Below are 16,929 nucleotides of genomic sequence, written 5' to 3' on the forward strand. Positions count from 1 at the left end.
AGGAGCGCAGCTTTTGGAGTCCAGGAAGATGGATTCCAAGGAGACTGTCTCATCCCTAGCTCTGCCTCTTAACTACCTGTATGACCTTGGGCACATTATTTAACCTCTCCCTGACAGCTCTCTCTCTGAGATTCTATGATCTTCTATGTTCAAGATCACTGTTATTTCACTGCCTCTCTTTGGGATCCATAATTTATTTTGTTTATTTTTGTTTTTTGTTTTTGTTTTTGCGGGGCAATGAGGGTTAAGTGACTTGCCCAGGGTCACACAGCTAGTAAGTGTCAAGTGTCTGAGGCCGGATTTGAACTCAGGCACTCCTGAATCCAGGGCCGGTGCTTTATCCACTGCACCACCTAGCTGCCCCCATAATTTATTTTGAAAAGTAGATCTTTCTCTACATTGCTTCTCTTTGGGATCTTTTATTTTGGAAAGCAGAGCTTTTTAAAGAGGCAAAACATACGATGTCTTCATTGATTCACCCAGTTTAAGGATGTTTACAAGGCTGTGCCCACATTCTATTTTTTTCCTTTCCTAGTCAATTCCTCCATTTGCCACTAAGCAAATGGTCACAAAACCCCCATTTAAGAGTGGAATGCTTATTTTACTTGCAAATTTTGGTGTTAAGATGGCACAGTCATACTTTCATCTAAAAGATCTGATGTTTAGGAGTGAAAGCAAGTCATTAAAAGAAGAACAAAATTGGGGAGGTTTGTAAGAATCGGAAAAGTTTTTAAAAAGTAACTTGTAGGGGCAGCTAGGTGGCACAGTGGATAGAGCACCAGCCCTGGATTCAGGAGGACCTGAGTTCAGATTCAGCCTCAGACACTTGACACTTACTAGCTGTGTGACCCTGGGCAAGTCACTTAACCCTCACTGCTCTGGGGAAAAAAAGTAACTTGTAAGGTGACCTGAAAGTAATCTTCAGAACAAAAAATATGGTTGAAATGAACCTGTGGAAGCTCATGTCCTTTTCCATGCAAGCTGAAAAATATAGAAAGCCTCAATTCCTTAAATGGTCTTTTTTTCTCATAAAACAATTGAAGAAATAATATTTTACTCTTATCTCCACTGCCATTTTCATGTTCTTCACTTCTTTTTCCATCTTCATCCTCTGAATCCTCTACTTCCTGAATAACCATTCTCTTCCCTTTGGTTTTGGGAGTAGATTCAGGCTGAGACTTGTTCAGGTCTTTTTCAACTTCTGACAATATTTTCTGTAATGTGATCGTGTTAGGAAAATGTTTTACACCAATAAAAATAATAAAGCATTTTCAAGTTTTAAAAAGTCAATAAAGAAAATCCCATTAAGCCCAGTAAGTAGTACCAGAGGGTCTCATATTTGTAAAGGGCCTTAAGGATCACTGACTCCAAACCCCACCATGAAGCAAGAATCCCCTCTGCAACATCGCTGACAAATGGCCAACCAGACAGTTTTTTGGTTAATACTTCTAGTGTCAAGGAACTCACTACCTAACTGAGAAGGCTATCCTACTTAGGTGCAGTTTAAATTTCAAGAAAGTTATATTGAGCCAAAAATTTGTCTCTCTTTAGCTTCTAACCATTTGGTCTTAATTATGTCCTTTGGAGCAATAAAGAATAAATGTGAAATAAAACCCCCCCAAAAAGTAAGAAAAGAGAACAAGGGCAAAGAGATTTAGAGCTAATTCTTCCTCCATATGATAGGCCATCAAATATTTGAAAACAGCTATCATATCCATTCTTTGTACAACCATTCTTTGTACAACATAATTACTAGATCCTAAACCAAACCCATAACCCTTCTCTAGACTCCATTCAGTCTGTCAATGTTTCTTTTAAAATGTGGCACCCAGAACTGAACACAGTGTTCCAGATGTTCTCTGCTCAGTGCAAAGCACAAGGGACTATGATCCTCTTTGTTCTGGACATTATATCATTATATAGGAACATATGCATAATGTGGCCTGAACCAACATTTTACAATTATGTCATGGCAGTATGATTTTACTGGCATGGGAACCTCCCAGTAGGAAACACCCCTCCTCCCCACTTTTGTCTTCTGCAACTCATAGTCTTAAGAGAGTAACCTGGTGGTGTTGATGGGACCTAAGAGATTAAGTGCTTTACTCACAGTCACACAGTATGTCTAAGAGGCAGGATTTGAACCTAGGTCTTCCTGATTTCAAGACTGGTTAGCTACATACTATACCATGTTCTCATATAAGAATATCATTAATACATTATAACCATAGCCACAAAATCTTGTTATAATATCTCTAGTCACTCAGCCAATCAGATGGTCTGTAATAATGAGCTATCTAATAAACCCAAGGAGGGTTAACTCTTATGGGGATCATCTGCTTATCATCCCTATATGGCTTATTGGATGTCTCAAAATAGTGTGCCTATGAAACTAATTATCCCCTTTAGTGGAATTTTACCTAGCCTTTTTTGTTTGTTTTTGCGCAGGGCAATGAGGGTTAAGTGACTTGCCCAGGGTCACACAGCTAGTAAGTGTCAAGTGTCTGAGGCTGGATTTGAACTCAGGTCCTCCTGAATTCAGGGCCAGTGCTTTATCCACTGCGCCACCTAGCTGCCCCCCTAACATCTTCATATGGAATTTTTGTGAATCAAATTAATGACATTGTATGGGATATGCCTCTATATCTATTAATATTGTCTAATGTTTCATTAAGAGGAAGCTAGATGGTTCAGTGGATGGAGTGCTGGACCTGGAGTTAAGAAGACTTGAAGTCAAATCCAGTCGCAGACACATACTAGCTGTGTGACTCTAGGCAAGTCATTTAACTTGCTCGCCTTCATTTACCAGAAAAGGGAATGACAAACCATTCCAGTACCTTTGCCAAGGAAATCCCATAGATAGTATTGATGTAGTATGGTTCACGAGGTCACAAAGAGTCAAGCACGACTGAACAACAATATTTTATTAGGGTTGTTTTTTGTTTTTTGTTTTTTGTTTTTTAGCAATTGTATCATATGTTTACTCGTATGGAGCTTGAACTTAATGAAAACCATTGGCATTTTTACTTCAACTGCTGTTAGGATAGGTCTTCATCTTGTACTACTATCACTGACTTTTTAACCTAAATGTCAAACTTTACATTTTTTCATATTATTATATTGGATTCATTGGTATAGCCCATTAAGAGTTTTATTTCTAATTCTACTACATTAAATGTATTTGTTTTCTTCAAACCTCTATATAATCTAAAATTTTGTTGTTTTCTTCTACTTCTAAGTACCTGAAGTAGCTGTTGAATAGTCAGTCAACATGCATTTATTGGGGGCTTATGATGGACCAGGTACTATCCTAAGCATCCAGACAGACAGCAGAGCTATAGGCTGCACACAAGACAGTATCCTGATGTGTGCCAATCAGACTTCCCACCCTCCCCCACACACCCTAGGATCACAGAATTCTAGCAACTTGAGTAGACCATCTAGTTGAGATGGTCATCTCATCTAGTCATCTTTAGTCATTCTCACTCAAATAAGCAAACTGAGGCCCAGGGAGATCAGCTTCCTTGTACAGGGAAAAACAGCTAGTGATAAAGCCAGGACTAGAAACTAGGTCTCTTCGCCTTTGTAGTAGTTCTCCCTGTAATTAGCTACACTGAAGGATGTTAGGATCCTATATTTAAAGTTAGAAGGGACCCTGGATGCCACCTAGTTTAACCTCCTCATTTTACAGATGTGAAAACTAAGGTACAGAGAAATTAAGTGACTTGCCCAGAATCATACAGCTAGTAAGTGTCTGAAGTGGGATTTGAACCAAGCTCTTTCTGAATATAAGTCCAGTGCCTCCTTCAAATACCATGAGGATTTTTGATTGGAGATTAAGAAAATGAGTAATTTGCAGGCATTGGATTCTTCAGCAAGTTGAACAGGCTACGGTGGGTCATTTAAGTCAATACAGGAGAATGGGCATCTAGGAACCTTGGGTGGAGGGTAACCAGAATATAAGGGAAAGGCACAAAAAGAGAAATTTAATAATTATTAAGAAAAGCTTAATCCCTTTCATACTTCCTAGCTCTGTGGCCCTGGGCACTTAAACTGTCTGCTTCAAGTTTGCTCAACTGGGGAAAATAATAGCACCTACCTCTCAGGGTTGTTATGAAGATAAAATGAAATAATATTTGTAAAGCATTTAGCATAGTGCCTGGCATATAATAGGAACTTAATAAATGCTTCTTCCCTTTCTATCTATCCTTAGTATATCATTAGTATTGGGGTATGAGATAGGCTAGATTCTTTTTTGGCTCTTCTTGCATAAGAACTTGGCTAAAGGAAGGCAAAATATGGGAGTTAGATATGACTCGTCCCTTTATACTAAAATTGAGGTTTATTCTTTTTTTTTTTTTTTTTGGTAAGGCAATTGGGGTTAAGTGACTTGCCCAGGGTCACACAGCTAGTAAGTGTTAAGTGTCTGAGGCCGGATTTGAACTCTGGCACTCCTGAATCCAGGGCCGGTGCTTACCACCTAGTTGCCCCGAGGTTTATTCTAAAATGGAATTACTCATATCAAAAAAGAGTGGGCTCTTCCTGCCACTACAATAACTGCCAAGTTCTTTCACTGTAACTAATTCCCTAGGTGTGAAGTTCCTTTGACTTTGTGAGAAGGAGAATTAGTTTCACAGAATCGCAGAATCATAAAATCACAGAATCAGAAGGAATCTCATAGGCTATCTGTATCAATGAATGAATGTACATTTATTAAGCCCTTGCTATGTGCCAGACACTGTGCTAAGTACTGGGGATACAAAAAGAGGCAAAAGACAGCCTTTGTCTTCAAGATTACAATCTAATGTAATGAGAAATCCCTCTACATCTGTCCAGGACTGGGCCTCATTCAGATCAATCTCTTTTTAGTTTAGGAATGAAATGAGATACCCAGAAGTCATTCAACAGTTAGCAAAAGGAAATCTACTTATCCATAGCAGGAGAATGATATTCAACAAGGAAGGATATGCTTTGAGGACACTCCTAGTCAGGTGAGCAAAGATCCCCTCCCTCTGAATTGCCCATAATTGCCTGCCAGCCAAGCATCAGCTTGTTCCTGGAGTGGCTGTTTTGTATTTAAGTGATTAGGAAGTGATATCAACACCCTAAGCTTTTAGTCCCCAGAACCAAGTAAGTCTTGAGGATGGTTTTCTTACCTTTTTGTTGTTGTTGTTGTTGTTGTTTTGGTTTTTTTTCTGTGTGTTTTTTGTTTTGGTTTTTGGTGGGGCAGTGAGGATTAAGTGACTTGTCCAGGGTCACACAGCTAGTAAGTGTCAAGTATCTGAGGCTGGATTTGAACTCAGGTCCTCCTGAATCCAGGGTTGGTGTTTTATCCACTGCTCCATCTAGCTGCCCCATTTCCATACCTTTTAAGGAAAAACTAGCCTATCTTATATAGAAGCAAAGGGCTAGGATATTCTCAGCCTGACAAGCTGTCATTTAGCATTTGCTTTAAAGATGTCCCTGAGCAGAAATCTGCTCCCTCCAGGATAGTGCATTGGACATCTGGATTGCTCTAATTGTTAGGAATTTGCCCTTTTACGTTGAATCAAAATCTGTTTCTGCAAATTCCACCTATTGCTTTTAGCTTTGTCCTCTGGGACTAAGCAGAATAAGTCTTCCTTTTTCCAGGGAGCATCATTCAAATACTTGAAGAAAGTCATCATGTCTCTCCTAAGTCTTTTCTGGGCTAAACACTTCTAGCTCCTTCAACCAAAGAATTTTCTGTGGTCCCTTCTATCATCCTGATTGTTCTGCTATAGATGCAGACTGTATGATCAAAGTCCTCCCTAAAATGTAGTACCCACTACTGAGAACAATATTTCACATATGGTCTGCCCAAGGCTGAGCAGAGCCACAAATTAGTTGCACTGTCCTTCTTCCCCTCATAGTTGTACCCCTGGGTCACTTCCCTGGAACCCTTTTTCTTTCTTTCTTTCTTTCTTTCTTTCTTTCTTTCTTTCTTTCTTTCTTTCTTTCTTTCCTTCCTTCCTTCCTTCCTTCCTTCCTTCCTTCCTTCCTTCCTTCCTTCCTTCCTTCCTTCCTTCCTTCCTTCCTTCCTTCCTTCCTTCCTTCTTTCTTTCTTTCTTTCTTTCTTTCTTTCTTTCTTTCTTTCTTTCTTTCTTTCTTTCTTTCTTTCTTTCTTTTGCAGGGCAATGGGGGTTAAGTGACTTGCCCAGGGTCAAACAGCTAGCAAGTATCAAGTGTCTGAGGCTGGATTTGTACTCAGGTCCTCTTGAATCCAGGGGGCTGGTGCTTTATCCACTGTGCCACCTAGTTGCCCCTGGAACCCCTTTTCTAAGATGACATCTAACTAGTAAAGGATTTGGTCATTTAAGCACTTCTGAACTCACACAATTCTACAAAGTCCACATGGGGAAAATGCTGTACCCATAAGTAAACTAGATTTTTAGCAAGGTATTTGGTAAAGTATAACATGCTTTTCTTATGGAAAATATGGAAAAGTAGAAAAGTGGACAGAAAATGTACTTGGAGTCAAGAATAGCTGGATCCAAATACTATATCAGTCATTTACTAGGTACGTGACCCTAGAAAAGTCACCTAAAGTCTCTTACCCTCAGCTTCCTCATCTCTAAAACAAAAATTATACCTATAGTACCTGCCTCACAGGGTTATTGTGGCAATCAAATGGGATAATGTATGTGATATTATGGCAATGTATTTTGTACATTTTGTAAACCATAAATACTTGGCTACATAAATTCAGCTTATTGTTATTGTCACTGTGAAATGATGAACTAAACTCTAGGCAAACTCTAGGATTCCCCTGACCTAAGAGTTTGGCAACCTGGTCAAAAGATGAAGTAGGATTACTCTGACACCAACACCACCCACCACCCACCACCATGAACAACCACCACCAACCACCACCACAACAGACATTTATATAGGGCTTCAGAGTTTTTGGAAAACTGCTTACAAATACTATCTCACTTTATCCTTACAACAATTCTGGGAAATAGGTGCGATTATTATCTCTATTTTACAGATGGGAAAACTGAGGCAGAGGTTAAGTGTCTTATCTAGGGTCCCACAGTCAGTGAGTGTTTGAGGTTAAAGTTGAACTCTGGTTTTCCTGACTCTCTCCACTGTACCTTCTAGCTACCTTGTTCATGAGGGAATCACACTTCCTCTTCGAGATCACTGCCTCATTTTCTAGCTTTTCATTAATCATCCCTTTGTAATATATTCTAGAATTTTGCAAAGTCAGACTTGCTGGTCTTGTGTAGATTTCAGACTCCATTCTCTTCCCTTCTTTGAAAATCAGGACATTTGCCCTTCTCTAATCAAGTGCTACCTGCCCCATCCTCTGTGATCTTTCCAAAATCACTCAGTGTCTCAGCAATAATGCCTGTGCCAGTGGATGTGAACTCCCCAATGTCCCTACTTATCTTAAGCATCAATTCCCCATAAGTTATTTCTGTTCTAGCTTTTCCAGGCCAATAAACATTCTCCTTTGTGGAGAAAATGAGAAGCAATGTAACAAATGAAAGCTCTGCTTTCTCTCTTAACAATAATCATCATCCTGTCCACCCTGAGCAGCAGTCCCATCCTTTATTTGATCCTCTTCTTTTCTACCATCATGGTGAAAAAACAAACAAAAGCCTTCACAGGTGTGCTCATTAAGTTTCTCTTGCCAGCCTCAACCCATTCTAAGCTTCCACAATTCTTTAAAAAAAAAAAACTAGGTATTTTTATTTATTTATTTATTTCAATGAAACAAACATTTTTTTTTTTCCCAGTTACATGTAAGGGTAGTTTTCAACATTCATTTTCATAAGATTTAGAGTTCCAAATTTTTCTCCCTCCCTTTCCTCTCCCCTCTGCAAGACAGCAACCAATCTGATATAGGTTATATATGTACAATCCACAAGTGCTCTTTTTATCAGTTCTTTCTATGGGAGTGGATAGTATGCTTCATCATTAGTCCTTTGGGATTGTCTTGGATCATTGTATTGCTTAGAGTAGTTAAGTCATTCTCAATTGCTCACTGAACAATACTGCTGTCACTATGCACAATGTCCTCCCAGCTCTGCTCACTTCACTATATATCAGTTCATATGAGTCTTTCCAGGTTTTTCTGGGATCATCCTGTTTGTCATTTCCTATAGCACAATACCATTCCACTACAATCATATACCACATCTTCTTCAGTCATTCCTTAATTGATAGACATTCCCTTGATTCCCAATTCTTAGCTACCACAAAGACTTGCTATAAATATTTTTGTACAATTTCCCCCCTTTTCCTTTTTTCATGATTACTATTGTTAACTGTTTCCCTCCATACTATTTCCTTCCCCATGATATTTACTCTATATCTTCTTTCACCCTATCCCTCTACTCTTCAAAAGGGATTTGCTTGTTGGAGAAGCTGTGGGAAAATTGGAACACTAATCCATTGTTGGTGGAGGTGTGAACTGATCCAACCATTCTGGAGAGCAATTTGGAATTATGCCCAAAGGGCAATAGAGCTGTGCATACCCTTTGACCCAGCAATACCACTTTTGGGTCTTTTCCCCAAAGAAATCATGGAAAGGGGAAAGGGACCCACATGTACAAAAATATTTATAGCTGCTCTTTATGTGGTGGCAAGGAATTGGAAGTTGAGGGGGTGCCCATCAATTGGGGAATGGCTGGACAAGTTGTGGTATATGAATACAATGGAATACTATTGTGCTGTAAGAAATGATGAGCAGGAAGAGTTCAGAGAAACCTGGAGGGTCTTGCATGAGCTGATGATGAGCGAGATGAGCAGAACCTAAAGAACATTATACACAGTATCATCAACATTGAGTGTTGATCTACTGTGATGGACTATATTCTTCTCACCAATGCAATGGCACAGAAGAGTTCCAGGGAACTCGTGATAGAAGAGGATCCCCAAATCCAAGAAAAAAAAAAAGAACTGTGGAGTATAGATGCTGAATGAACCATACTATTTCTTTTGTTTTTGATGCTGTTGTTTTTTTCTATTTTGAGGTTTTTCATCATTGCTCTGATTTTTTCTCTTATAACATGACTAATGCAGAAATAGGATTAATGTTATTATTTGTATATATATATATATAAAACCTATATCAGATTACCTGCTGTCTAGGGGAGGGGGGAGGGAGGGGAGAGAGGGAGAAAAATCTGAAATTGTAAAGCTTGTATAAACAAAAGTTGAGAACTATCTTTACATGTAATGGGGAAAAAAATAAAATACTTTATTGATTTAAAAACAAAAAACAAAACCAAAAAAAAGGGATTTGCTTCTGTCTGTTCCTTCCCCCAATCTGCCCTTCCTTCTTTTTCCCCTTTCTCTTTATCCCCTTCCCCTTCTATTTTCCTTCAGGGTTAGACAGATTACTCCACCCAATTAAGTGTGTATGTTATTCCCTCTTTGGGCCAATTCTGATGAAATTAAGGTCTTTGAGCCAATTCTGATGAGTGTTAGGCTCATTTACTGCCCAGATTAAATAGATTACTCCACCCAATTGGGTTTGGTATTAATCCCTCCTTGAGCCAACTCTGATGAGATTAAGGTCTTTGAGCCTATTCTGATGAGTGTAAAGTTCATTCACTGTCCTGCTCCTCCCCCATCTCTTCCCCCACTCCATAAGCCCTTTCCTATTTCTTTCATGTGGGATTTCACCCCATGCTACCTCTGCCCTTCCCCCTCCCCCAGTGCATTCCTCTCACCCCTCAGTTTTACTCTAAAGATATCATCATGGGGCAGCTAGGTGACACAGTGGAAAAAGCATCCACCCTGGACACAGGGGGACGCCAGCCAAAACCTGGCCTCAGACACAAGGCACTCACTGCATGACTCCAAGTATGTCTCCCAACTCCAATTTTTTTTTATGGTTCTCTAGGGTCTTGTATTTGAAAGTCAAATTTTCCATTCAGTTCAGGTCTTTTCATCATGAATACCTGAAAGTCCTCTTTTTCATTAAAGTCCCATTTTTTCCTCTGAGAGATTATGATCAATTTTGCTGGATTCTTGGTTGTAATCCCAATTCTTTTGCCCTCTGGAATTTTATATTCCATGCCCTCCAGTCCTTTAATGTAGAAGCTGCTAGATCTTGTGCTATCCTGACTAGGGCTCCACAGTACTTGAATTCTTTCTTTTTGGCAGCTTGCAATATTTTCTCCTTGGCCTGGGAGCTCTGGAATTTGGCTATACTATTCCTGGGAGTTTTCCTTTTGGGATCTCTTTCAGGAAGTGAACAGAAGATTCTTTCAATTTCTATTTTACCTTCTGCTTCTAGAATATCAGGGCAATTTTCCCTGACAATTTCTTGGAAGATGATGTCTAAGCTCTTTCCTTGATTATGGTTTCCAGGTAGACCAATAATTTTCAAATTATCTCTCCTGGATCTATTTTCCAGGTCAGCAGTTTTTCCAAGAAGATATTTCACATTACCCTCTATTATTTTTTTATTCATTTGGATTTGTTTTATTGTGTCTTGGTTTCTCATAAAGTTGCTAGCTTCCATTTGTTCAATACTGATTCTTAGGCAATTATTTTTGTCAGAGAGCTTTTCCATTTGGCTTTTCAAGCTGTTGAATTTTTTCTCATATATTTCCTGCATCACCCTCATTTCTCTTTCCATTTTTTCCTCTACCTCTCTAACTTTATCTTCAAAGTCCTTTTTGAGCACCTCTATGGCCTGAGACCAATTAATATTTTTCTTGGGAGCTTTAGATATAGGGGTCCTGACATTGACATCTTCCTCTGAGGGTATACCTCCATCTTCCTTGTCACTAAAGAAACTATCTATGGTCCTCACCTTTCTCTGTCTGCTCATCTTGCCTTTCTTTTACTTGACTTTTAGCTCCTTAAAGTGGGGCACTGTTTCCAGGCTGCACTAGCCCAAGCTTCAGGAGGTCCCAGGTGGTATGATTTAAGGAGGAGTATGTTCTTCACTTACCTGGCCTGTTCCCTGGTCTGTAGATGACTCTAGACCAACTTGCTAACCAACCAGCTTTGAGTGCTGTGGTTTTCAGCTCTGATGAGCCTCTGCCCCTCTCCATGCTACTTCAGCTGACCTACTGGTTCTCAGCAGGGGTGAAAACCCAAGTTCTGCCTCAGCACCAGCAGAGACCCCTGTAATCTCCCCCCTGCCCAGGGCTCAGCCCTCTCACCAGACTGTGAGCTTAGTTACAAACAACACTGGCACTGGCAGATGACAGCTGATTCAGAGACTCTGGGGGGGGGGGGTCTCTTTCTCTGGTGAAGCCTTCCTAGGACTGGGTCTGTATCAGTGTGACTGTGGGGTTGGGCTCCATTCCTGTCTCAGCACAGCAGCTCCCTCCTTCTGACCTTCCAAGCCGTCCTTGGTTAGAAAAATTACCTTCCACCATTCTTAATAGTCATGCTTTTGTATTTGTCACTTACCCTTGTTTCCATTTTCTCTGTCTTTTACAATATAAGTTGGTTAATGAACTTCTTTTTTTGTTTTGGTTTTTTTTGGGGGGGGGGGTTGGTTCAATTGGGGTTAAGTGACTTGCCTAGGGTCACACAACTAGTAAGTGTTAAATGTCTGAGGCCGGATTTGAACCCAGGTCCTTCTGACTCCAGGGCCAGTGCTCTATCCACTGCACCACCTAGCTGCCCAGGTTAATGAACTTCTTGTGCATCCAAATCTCAATTTCTCAATTTTTCAATCTCTCTCTCTCTTTCTCTCTCTCTCTCTCTCTCTCTCTCTCTCTCTCTCTCTCTCTCTCTCTCTCTCTCTCTCTCTCTCTCTCTCTCTCTGTCTCTCCTTCCCCCGGCCCCCCTCCCTGAATGACTTTCTTTTGTGTCTTCAGGATTTTACTCCTGAAAGTTTCCCTGCTCTGACATACCTTTAGAATTATAGTCCATGGGACTATAATGCTTTGAAATCTATTCTATTCAAATCTAGGATGAATGTCATACTATGCCTATCTTTAGATTTCCATTTTTATCAAAAATTCTGAGATGGAACAGTCACTTTTTCCAAAGCTTCCCATCATTTCTACTGAAGCTACTTCCTTGTTGGTGAGAATCAGATCTGGAAAAGAAGTTCCTTATGTTGGTCCCTTTATCTTTGGAAGGTTGAGATGATCATTAAGGCAAATCAAGACATCAGGCTTATTTATTTCTTCATAGTAACCTGGATAGGACATCTCCTATTATAGCTTTGAGAAGCAGCAGATAGAACACCTGAAGTCAGGGAGACCTAAGCTCCATTCTGGCCTCAGATGCTTACTAGCTTTGTGATCTGGAGCAGGTCATTTAATCTCTGTTTGCTTTGGTTTCCTCAGCTGTCAAATGGGGATAAGGACAGCATCTACTTCATAGTGTTGTGATTAAATGAGATAATATTTGTAAAGCACTTAGCACAGTCCCTGACACATAATAGACATCGTATAATTAATCGCTTATTCCTTTCTCCTTTCCTTTCCCCCTCCCCCGTTACTGTGATGCCACATGTCACTAGGACTGAGAGGGAGCTCAAAGTGGCCCACTTTCCAGCTTAGCAGTACAGCCCGTAAGCCCCACTGTGATGGAGGTGGGGATAATAATGCTGATAATGCATAGCCTCTCATCCAAACAGTTAGGAGACTGGGCAATGCTGTAAAGCATGTCACATAACTAGACAATGCAGGCAATAAGCCCTTTTGTTCAGTCACAGAATTGGCCTGCTCTATCTGGACCTTGTGGTTTCTTCCACTGATGACTCCAAAGTCACACTCAGCTTCTCTTTAAAAGACTGAACTACCACAGGAAACAAACTCTGTATTATTCTTCTGCAATCATCAGGAAATTCTTCAGGGTCCGTTCACAAACTCAACATTTATTTTCATTAGGACATGAGAAGTCCCTTTGGTAAAATGCTATGAGTTTTCCTGGGAAACTTCTGTACTAGCCTAAGTTCATCTGAAGGCAAAACCCAACTTTAGTATTAGAAACAGCAACACACATGAGGCTTTTCTACAGTTTGGATCTGAGATGATCTCAATGCAGAAGTCAAGGCTAACAGGAGTAGGGTGTCACTGTGTATGTGGCTCATAGGGGTCATCTTCCTTCCTCCAGAGAGTGGCTTGTTTTTTCAGTCAAGTTTTCTGATGGATTAAGCTACATTCCAACTTCTGACCAGGGGGATGATACTGGAATGCTTCCCTGGTTAATATCTGTTCAGCAGGTTCAACGTTCCCAGCCTTGAGCCAAACCAAGGCCATTCCTTGAATTCACCTGAACACCTTCACCGATTCTGCCAAAACAGCTTTCTCTGATGTCACTTTTATAAAGCTGGTGTTATATTATGCTTTATACAAAAGTTAGGTGGTGAAGTATATAGAGAGCTGGACTTGGAGTCAGAAAGACAAATTCAAATCCAGCTTCAGACACTTAGTAGCTGTATGACCCTGGGCAAGTCAACTTAACTTCTGTCTGGCTCAGTTTCCTCAACTGTAAATGAAGGGTAAACATGGCAACTGCCTCCCAGGGTTGTTGTGAGGATTAAATGTGATAATATTTGTAAAGTGTTTTGCAAACCTTAAAGCATTATATAAATGTATATTATGATATCATTTCCATTATTTCAATTCATTATTTCAATTCAATAAATCATCAGGAATCTCAGACCAAATACCTTCTATTGTGTAGCTCACTCACTATTGGCACGAGCCACTTTTCCATTTCCTTTTCTACAACTTCTTTCAGGGTATTTGCGATTACCCAAAGGAAGGCTTTTCTGGCAAACCCCTGGTTGCACAATCCTTACTCTGGAAGCAGCACACAATCAAGATTGTTCTATATAGTATTTGGGAGCACTCCCCAGCCCACAGCTGGGTTTCCAGAAAAGGCTACCCCAGGTCCAAAGTGCTCATCTGTTCAAAAACCATAGCTCATGAGCCCCACAGAAAAATGTTTAATTGTACTAGTCAGCCATAAGACACAAGTAGTTCAAAGCAAAGATATTTAAAGAAACAGTAAAGTAAGAAAAATAACAATAATATATTTATTCCATAAGTTTGGCATACACTAAAGAATATCTACATATACTCACATACATATAGACATGTATGTATACATAGACGCATATAGGCACCCTCATTTGTTTATTCATTTGCTCGCTCACTCCTTTATTTATTTAGACATCTATCATCTACCCACCCATTTATTTATCTAAGCATTAGCCTGCTCATTTATTCATTAATTCATTTATTTACTTATTTATTCAGCCATTCATTCATTTCTTTGTTCATTCATTCATTTGTTTACTTATTTGTTTGTTATTGTTACCTGGGAATTTCAGCTATTATGAAGGTGCCTTAAGGGGCCTTTGGAGCATGTCCAGATTGTCTCACATGGAGGCCTTGTCACCCTGTACTACATGGATGGGGGGTGTAGCCTCCTTTGATTGGCTGCCTGCCTACATCTTTAGAATTGGTGAGGCTGAGCTGTTCTCTTTCCTGTGTGCTCCTCCCTGCTGCACATTCTCTCACAGCACAGAGGTGTTGAACTGGACTGGTGGGAAGGGAAGGACTTTTATTCCCCTGCTCCTTCTTTCACTCTGGGAGCCTGAGGGTGTTTGTTTCTGTTCTGTGTAGTTTGGCCTCCTCAGTTTCAGGTGCTGGAGGAGTTCTCCACAGGACCAGGAAGTTCAAGTCATAGTGACTTTGGAGCCAGGATTGCAAGTGGGATGATGCAGCCAGATAGCCCCACATGGAAGGTCTGAAAAGCCAGGGTGCCTGGGACTTAAACCCAAGGTGTGTGTGGGGGGGTTGGATTTGGAACTAGCACTGCTCTGTGGGAACCTGAACAAGAGTGATGAACCATATCTCCTTGCCCTCCCCAGATACTGAGATGATATTAGAGCAGGAGGAGTATTACACCTCTCATGCATTGGGAGGGGGGGGAGCATGGTATGTCTGTATATTTATTATTATGCCTTTTCAAGTAAATATTTATGTGTAAAAGCTGATCTGATTTTTAGAGACTTATGCAACTGGAGTTCAAGAGACAACGTCCCTATAATTAGGGGAACAACATCAGTGGGGGCTGGAGTAATTTGCAGAGAGCCTAGACACCCCTCAAGCTCCTTAGGGGTAGTGGAGAACTCTGGGAGAGAGGTGAAATGGTAAAACCTAACACACCTGGACCTTAGGGGTGTGTAGGGGGCAAGTTGGTTTGTGTTACAATACCATTAGTGGGAATACTAAACATACATAAGGAGGCATAGACTTATAGGGCACAAGGTCGAGGAATCTCATGTGCCTGTGACTAGAAAGGTAAGAATGGAATAGTAGGTGTAGGAAGCAAAAATGGGTGGCCACGTTATATGTTACAACAGCAGCGTCACGGTTGATTCCAGGTGCAGTTCCAGTAAAGGCACGGCTATGAAACTTGTCTTTGCATCCAGTGAGGGCTTGGACTCAGTGCTGAGAGGCATCCTAAATCTGGCAGTGCTCACTTTTGCACTGGGATCATCCCAGTTCCAAACTGCAGTGAAGCACCAAGGCCTCACTTCTGTTTCTACTTCTAATACTACTACTTGGAAGTCCTCAGCCGATATGCTACCTCTTCCCCATGAGAAAAAGAGTGTGCTCTGTCATCTCTTTTAGCTTTAACGCTTTTTTGAAAGGCAAAGCCTTTATGCATGTGTCATTACACTCTGTGCCGACGACCCTCAAATCTATCTACTATTAATATGAATATATGGATCACCTGGATTTGATGGAGGTAACTTATTATCCAAAAGTATTTTTTATGAAACCCTGGATCACTAGGATTAATAGGAGTAAAATGTCCTTCAATTGAACTCCGAACTGAACCCAGATAGCCAGCAGATAAAAGACCCTACCTAGTGTCTTCTCTTCCCTCAGGATAGTAAGTCCCTATCTTATGGTGACATCTGGGTGTCCTCATCCTTGACAAACCCTTTTAAAAAAAAAATCCTGTAATCTTATCATGATGCTTCGGAATTTCTTTCATACTTGTTATAACTGAAATTGTTAAACTGCCTTTGCTTCTGTATCATAGTATTGAAACTGATAACGCCCTGAAATCAGTGAACAAAAAACCATATATACCCTCAGAAATGGGCACTCTCTGAGCTCTCTTCTTAGGAGGGGTGTCTCCACATGATCATGTATTATATATTTCTTTTGGGGACAAAATATTAAATTGATATTATATTTTTTCTGTCTGTCTCTAATCTGTTTCGTAGGAGGGTGGGTATCATGTTCTCTGATCTGGTTAGTAGGAGATTAAGTCTCTGATCTGGTTTTGTAGGAGATATTATAAGATATTGTAATTTGATCTGTTTATTAATTTTATAGGAGAGATTAAAGATTATTTCTCTGATCTGTTTGTAGGAGACAGGCAGATACAAAAATTATATTTTAATATTCAACACTATCTACATCACAATGTCTCTGCTGATCTCCAATCACATCTCCAACTGCCTTTCAGACATTTCATAATGATGTCCAGGAGACATTTAAGTAAAACATGTCCTTATCTTTGTAGCAGAACTCATTATCTTTCCCCCTAAACCCTCCCTTCTTCTAATACCATACCTTCTCTAATACTGTACAAGGCCAACACCATCCTCCCAGGCCCTCAGGCTCACAACCTAGGAGTTATCTTGGATTCCTCACTATCTCTCAGTGCCCATATCCAAGCTGTTCCCAAGGCCTGTGGATTTCACCTTTGCAACATCTCTCCAATATGGCACCTATTAAGGGCTAAAATTCTAGCTAAACTGTCTAAAATATCTAATGAGTGGTCGCCAATAAATTATAAGCTTTAGCAAGAGTTAGACTTTTAAGCATTTATTAAGGAGAATAAGAATTTGGTAAAGAGAGAGAAAGGCCTAGATTCCTATCTATTAAAGGGAGAGCACATTTCTAGTTCCGCTCTCCACCAGAGTCCAAAGGAAAGAGAGCGAGA

At 40.3% G+C, this 16,929-nt stretch overlaps 1 protein-coding gene across 1 annotated transcript in view; it reads right to left on the minus strand.

The window, feature by feature from the left end:
• SPAG1 (sperm associated antigen 1) overlaps nucleotides 1–16,929 on the minus strand; it is a 91,425-nt gene that overhangs the window by 39,848 nt on the left and 34,648 nt on the right. Inside the window, exon 11 of the mRNA XM_043978660.1 lies at nucleotides 1,058–1,214. Within this exon, the coding sequence (XP_043834595.1) occupies nucleotides 1,058–1,214 (157 nt within the window). The remainder of the gene's footprint in view (nucleotides 1–1,057; nucleotides 1,215–16,929) is intronic.

This window comes from Dromiciops gliroides, chromosome 1 (assembly GCF_019393635.1).
Source record: "Dromiciops gliroides isolate mDroGli1 chromosome 1, mDroGli1.pri, whole genome shotgun sequence".
Taxonomy (NCBI): domain Eukaryota; kingdom Metazoa; phylum Chordata; class Mammalia; order Microbiotheria; family Microbiotheriidae; genus Dromiciops; species Dromiciops gliroides.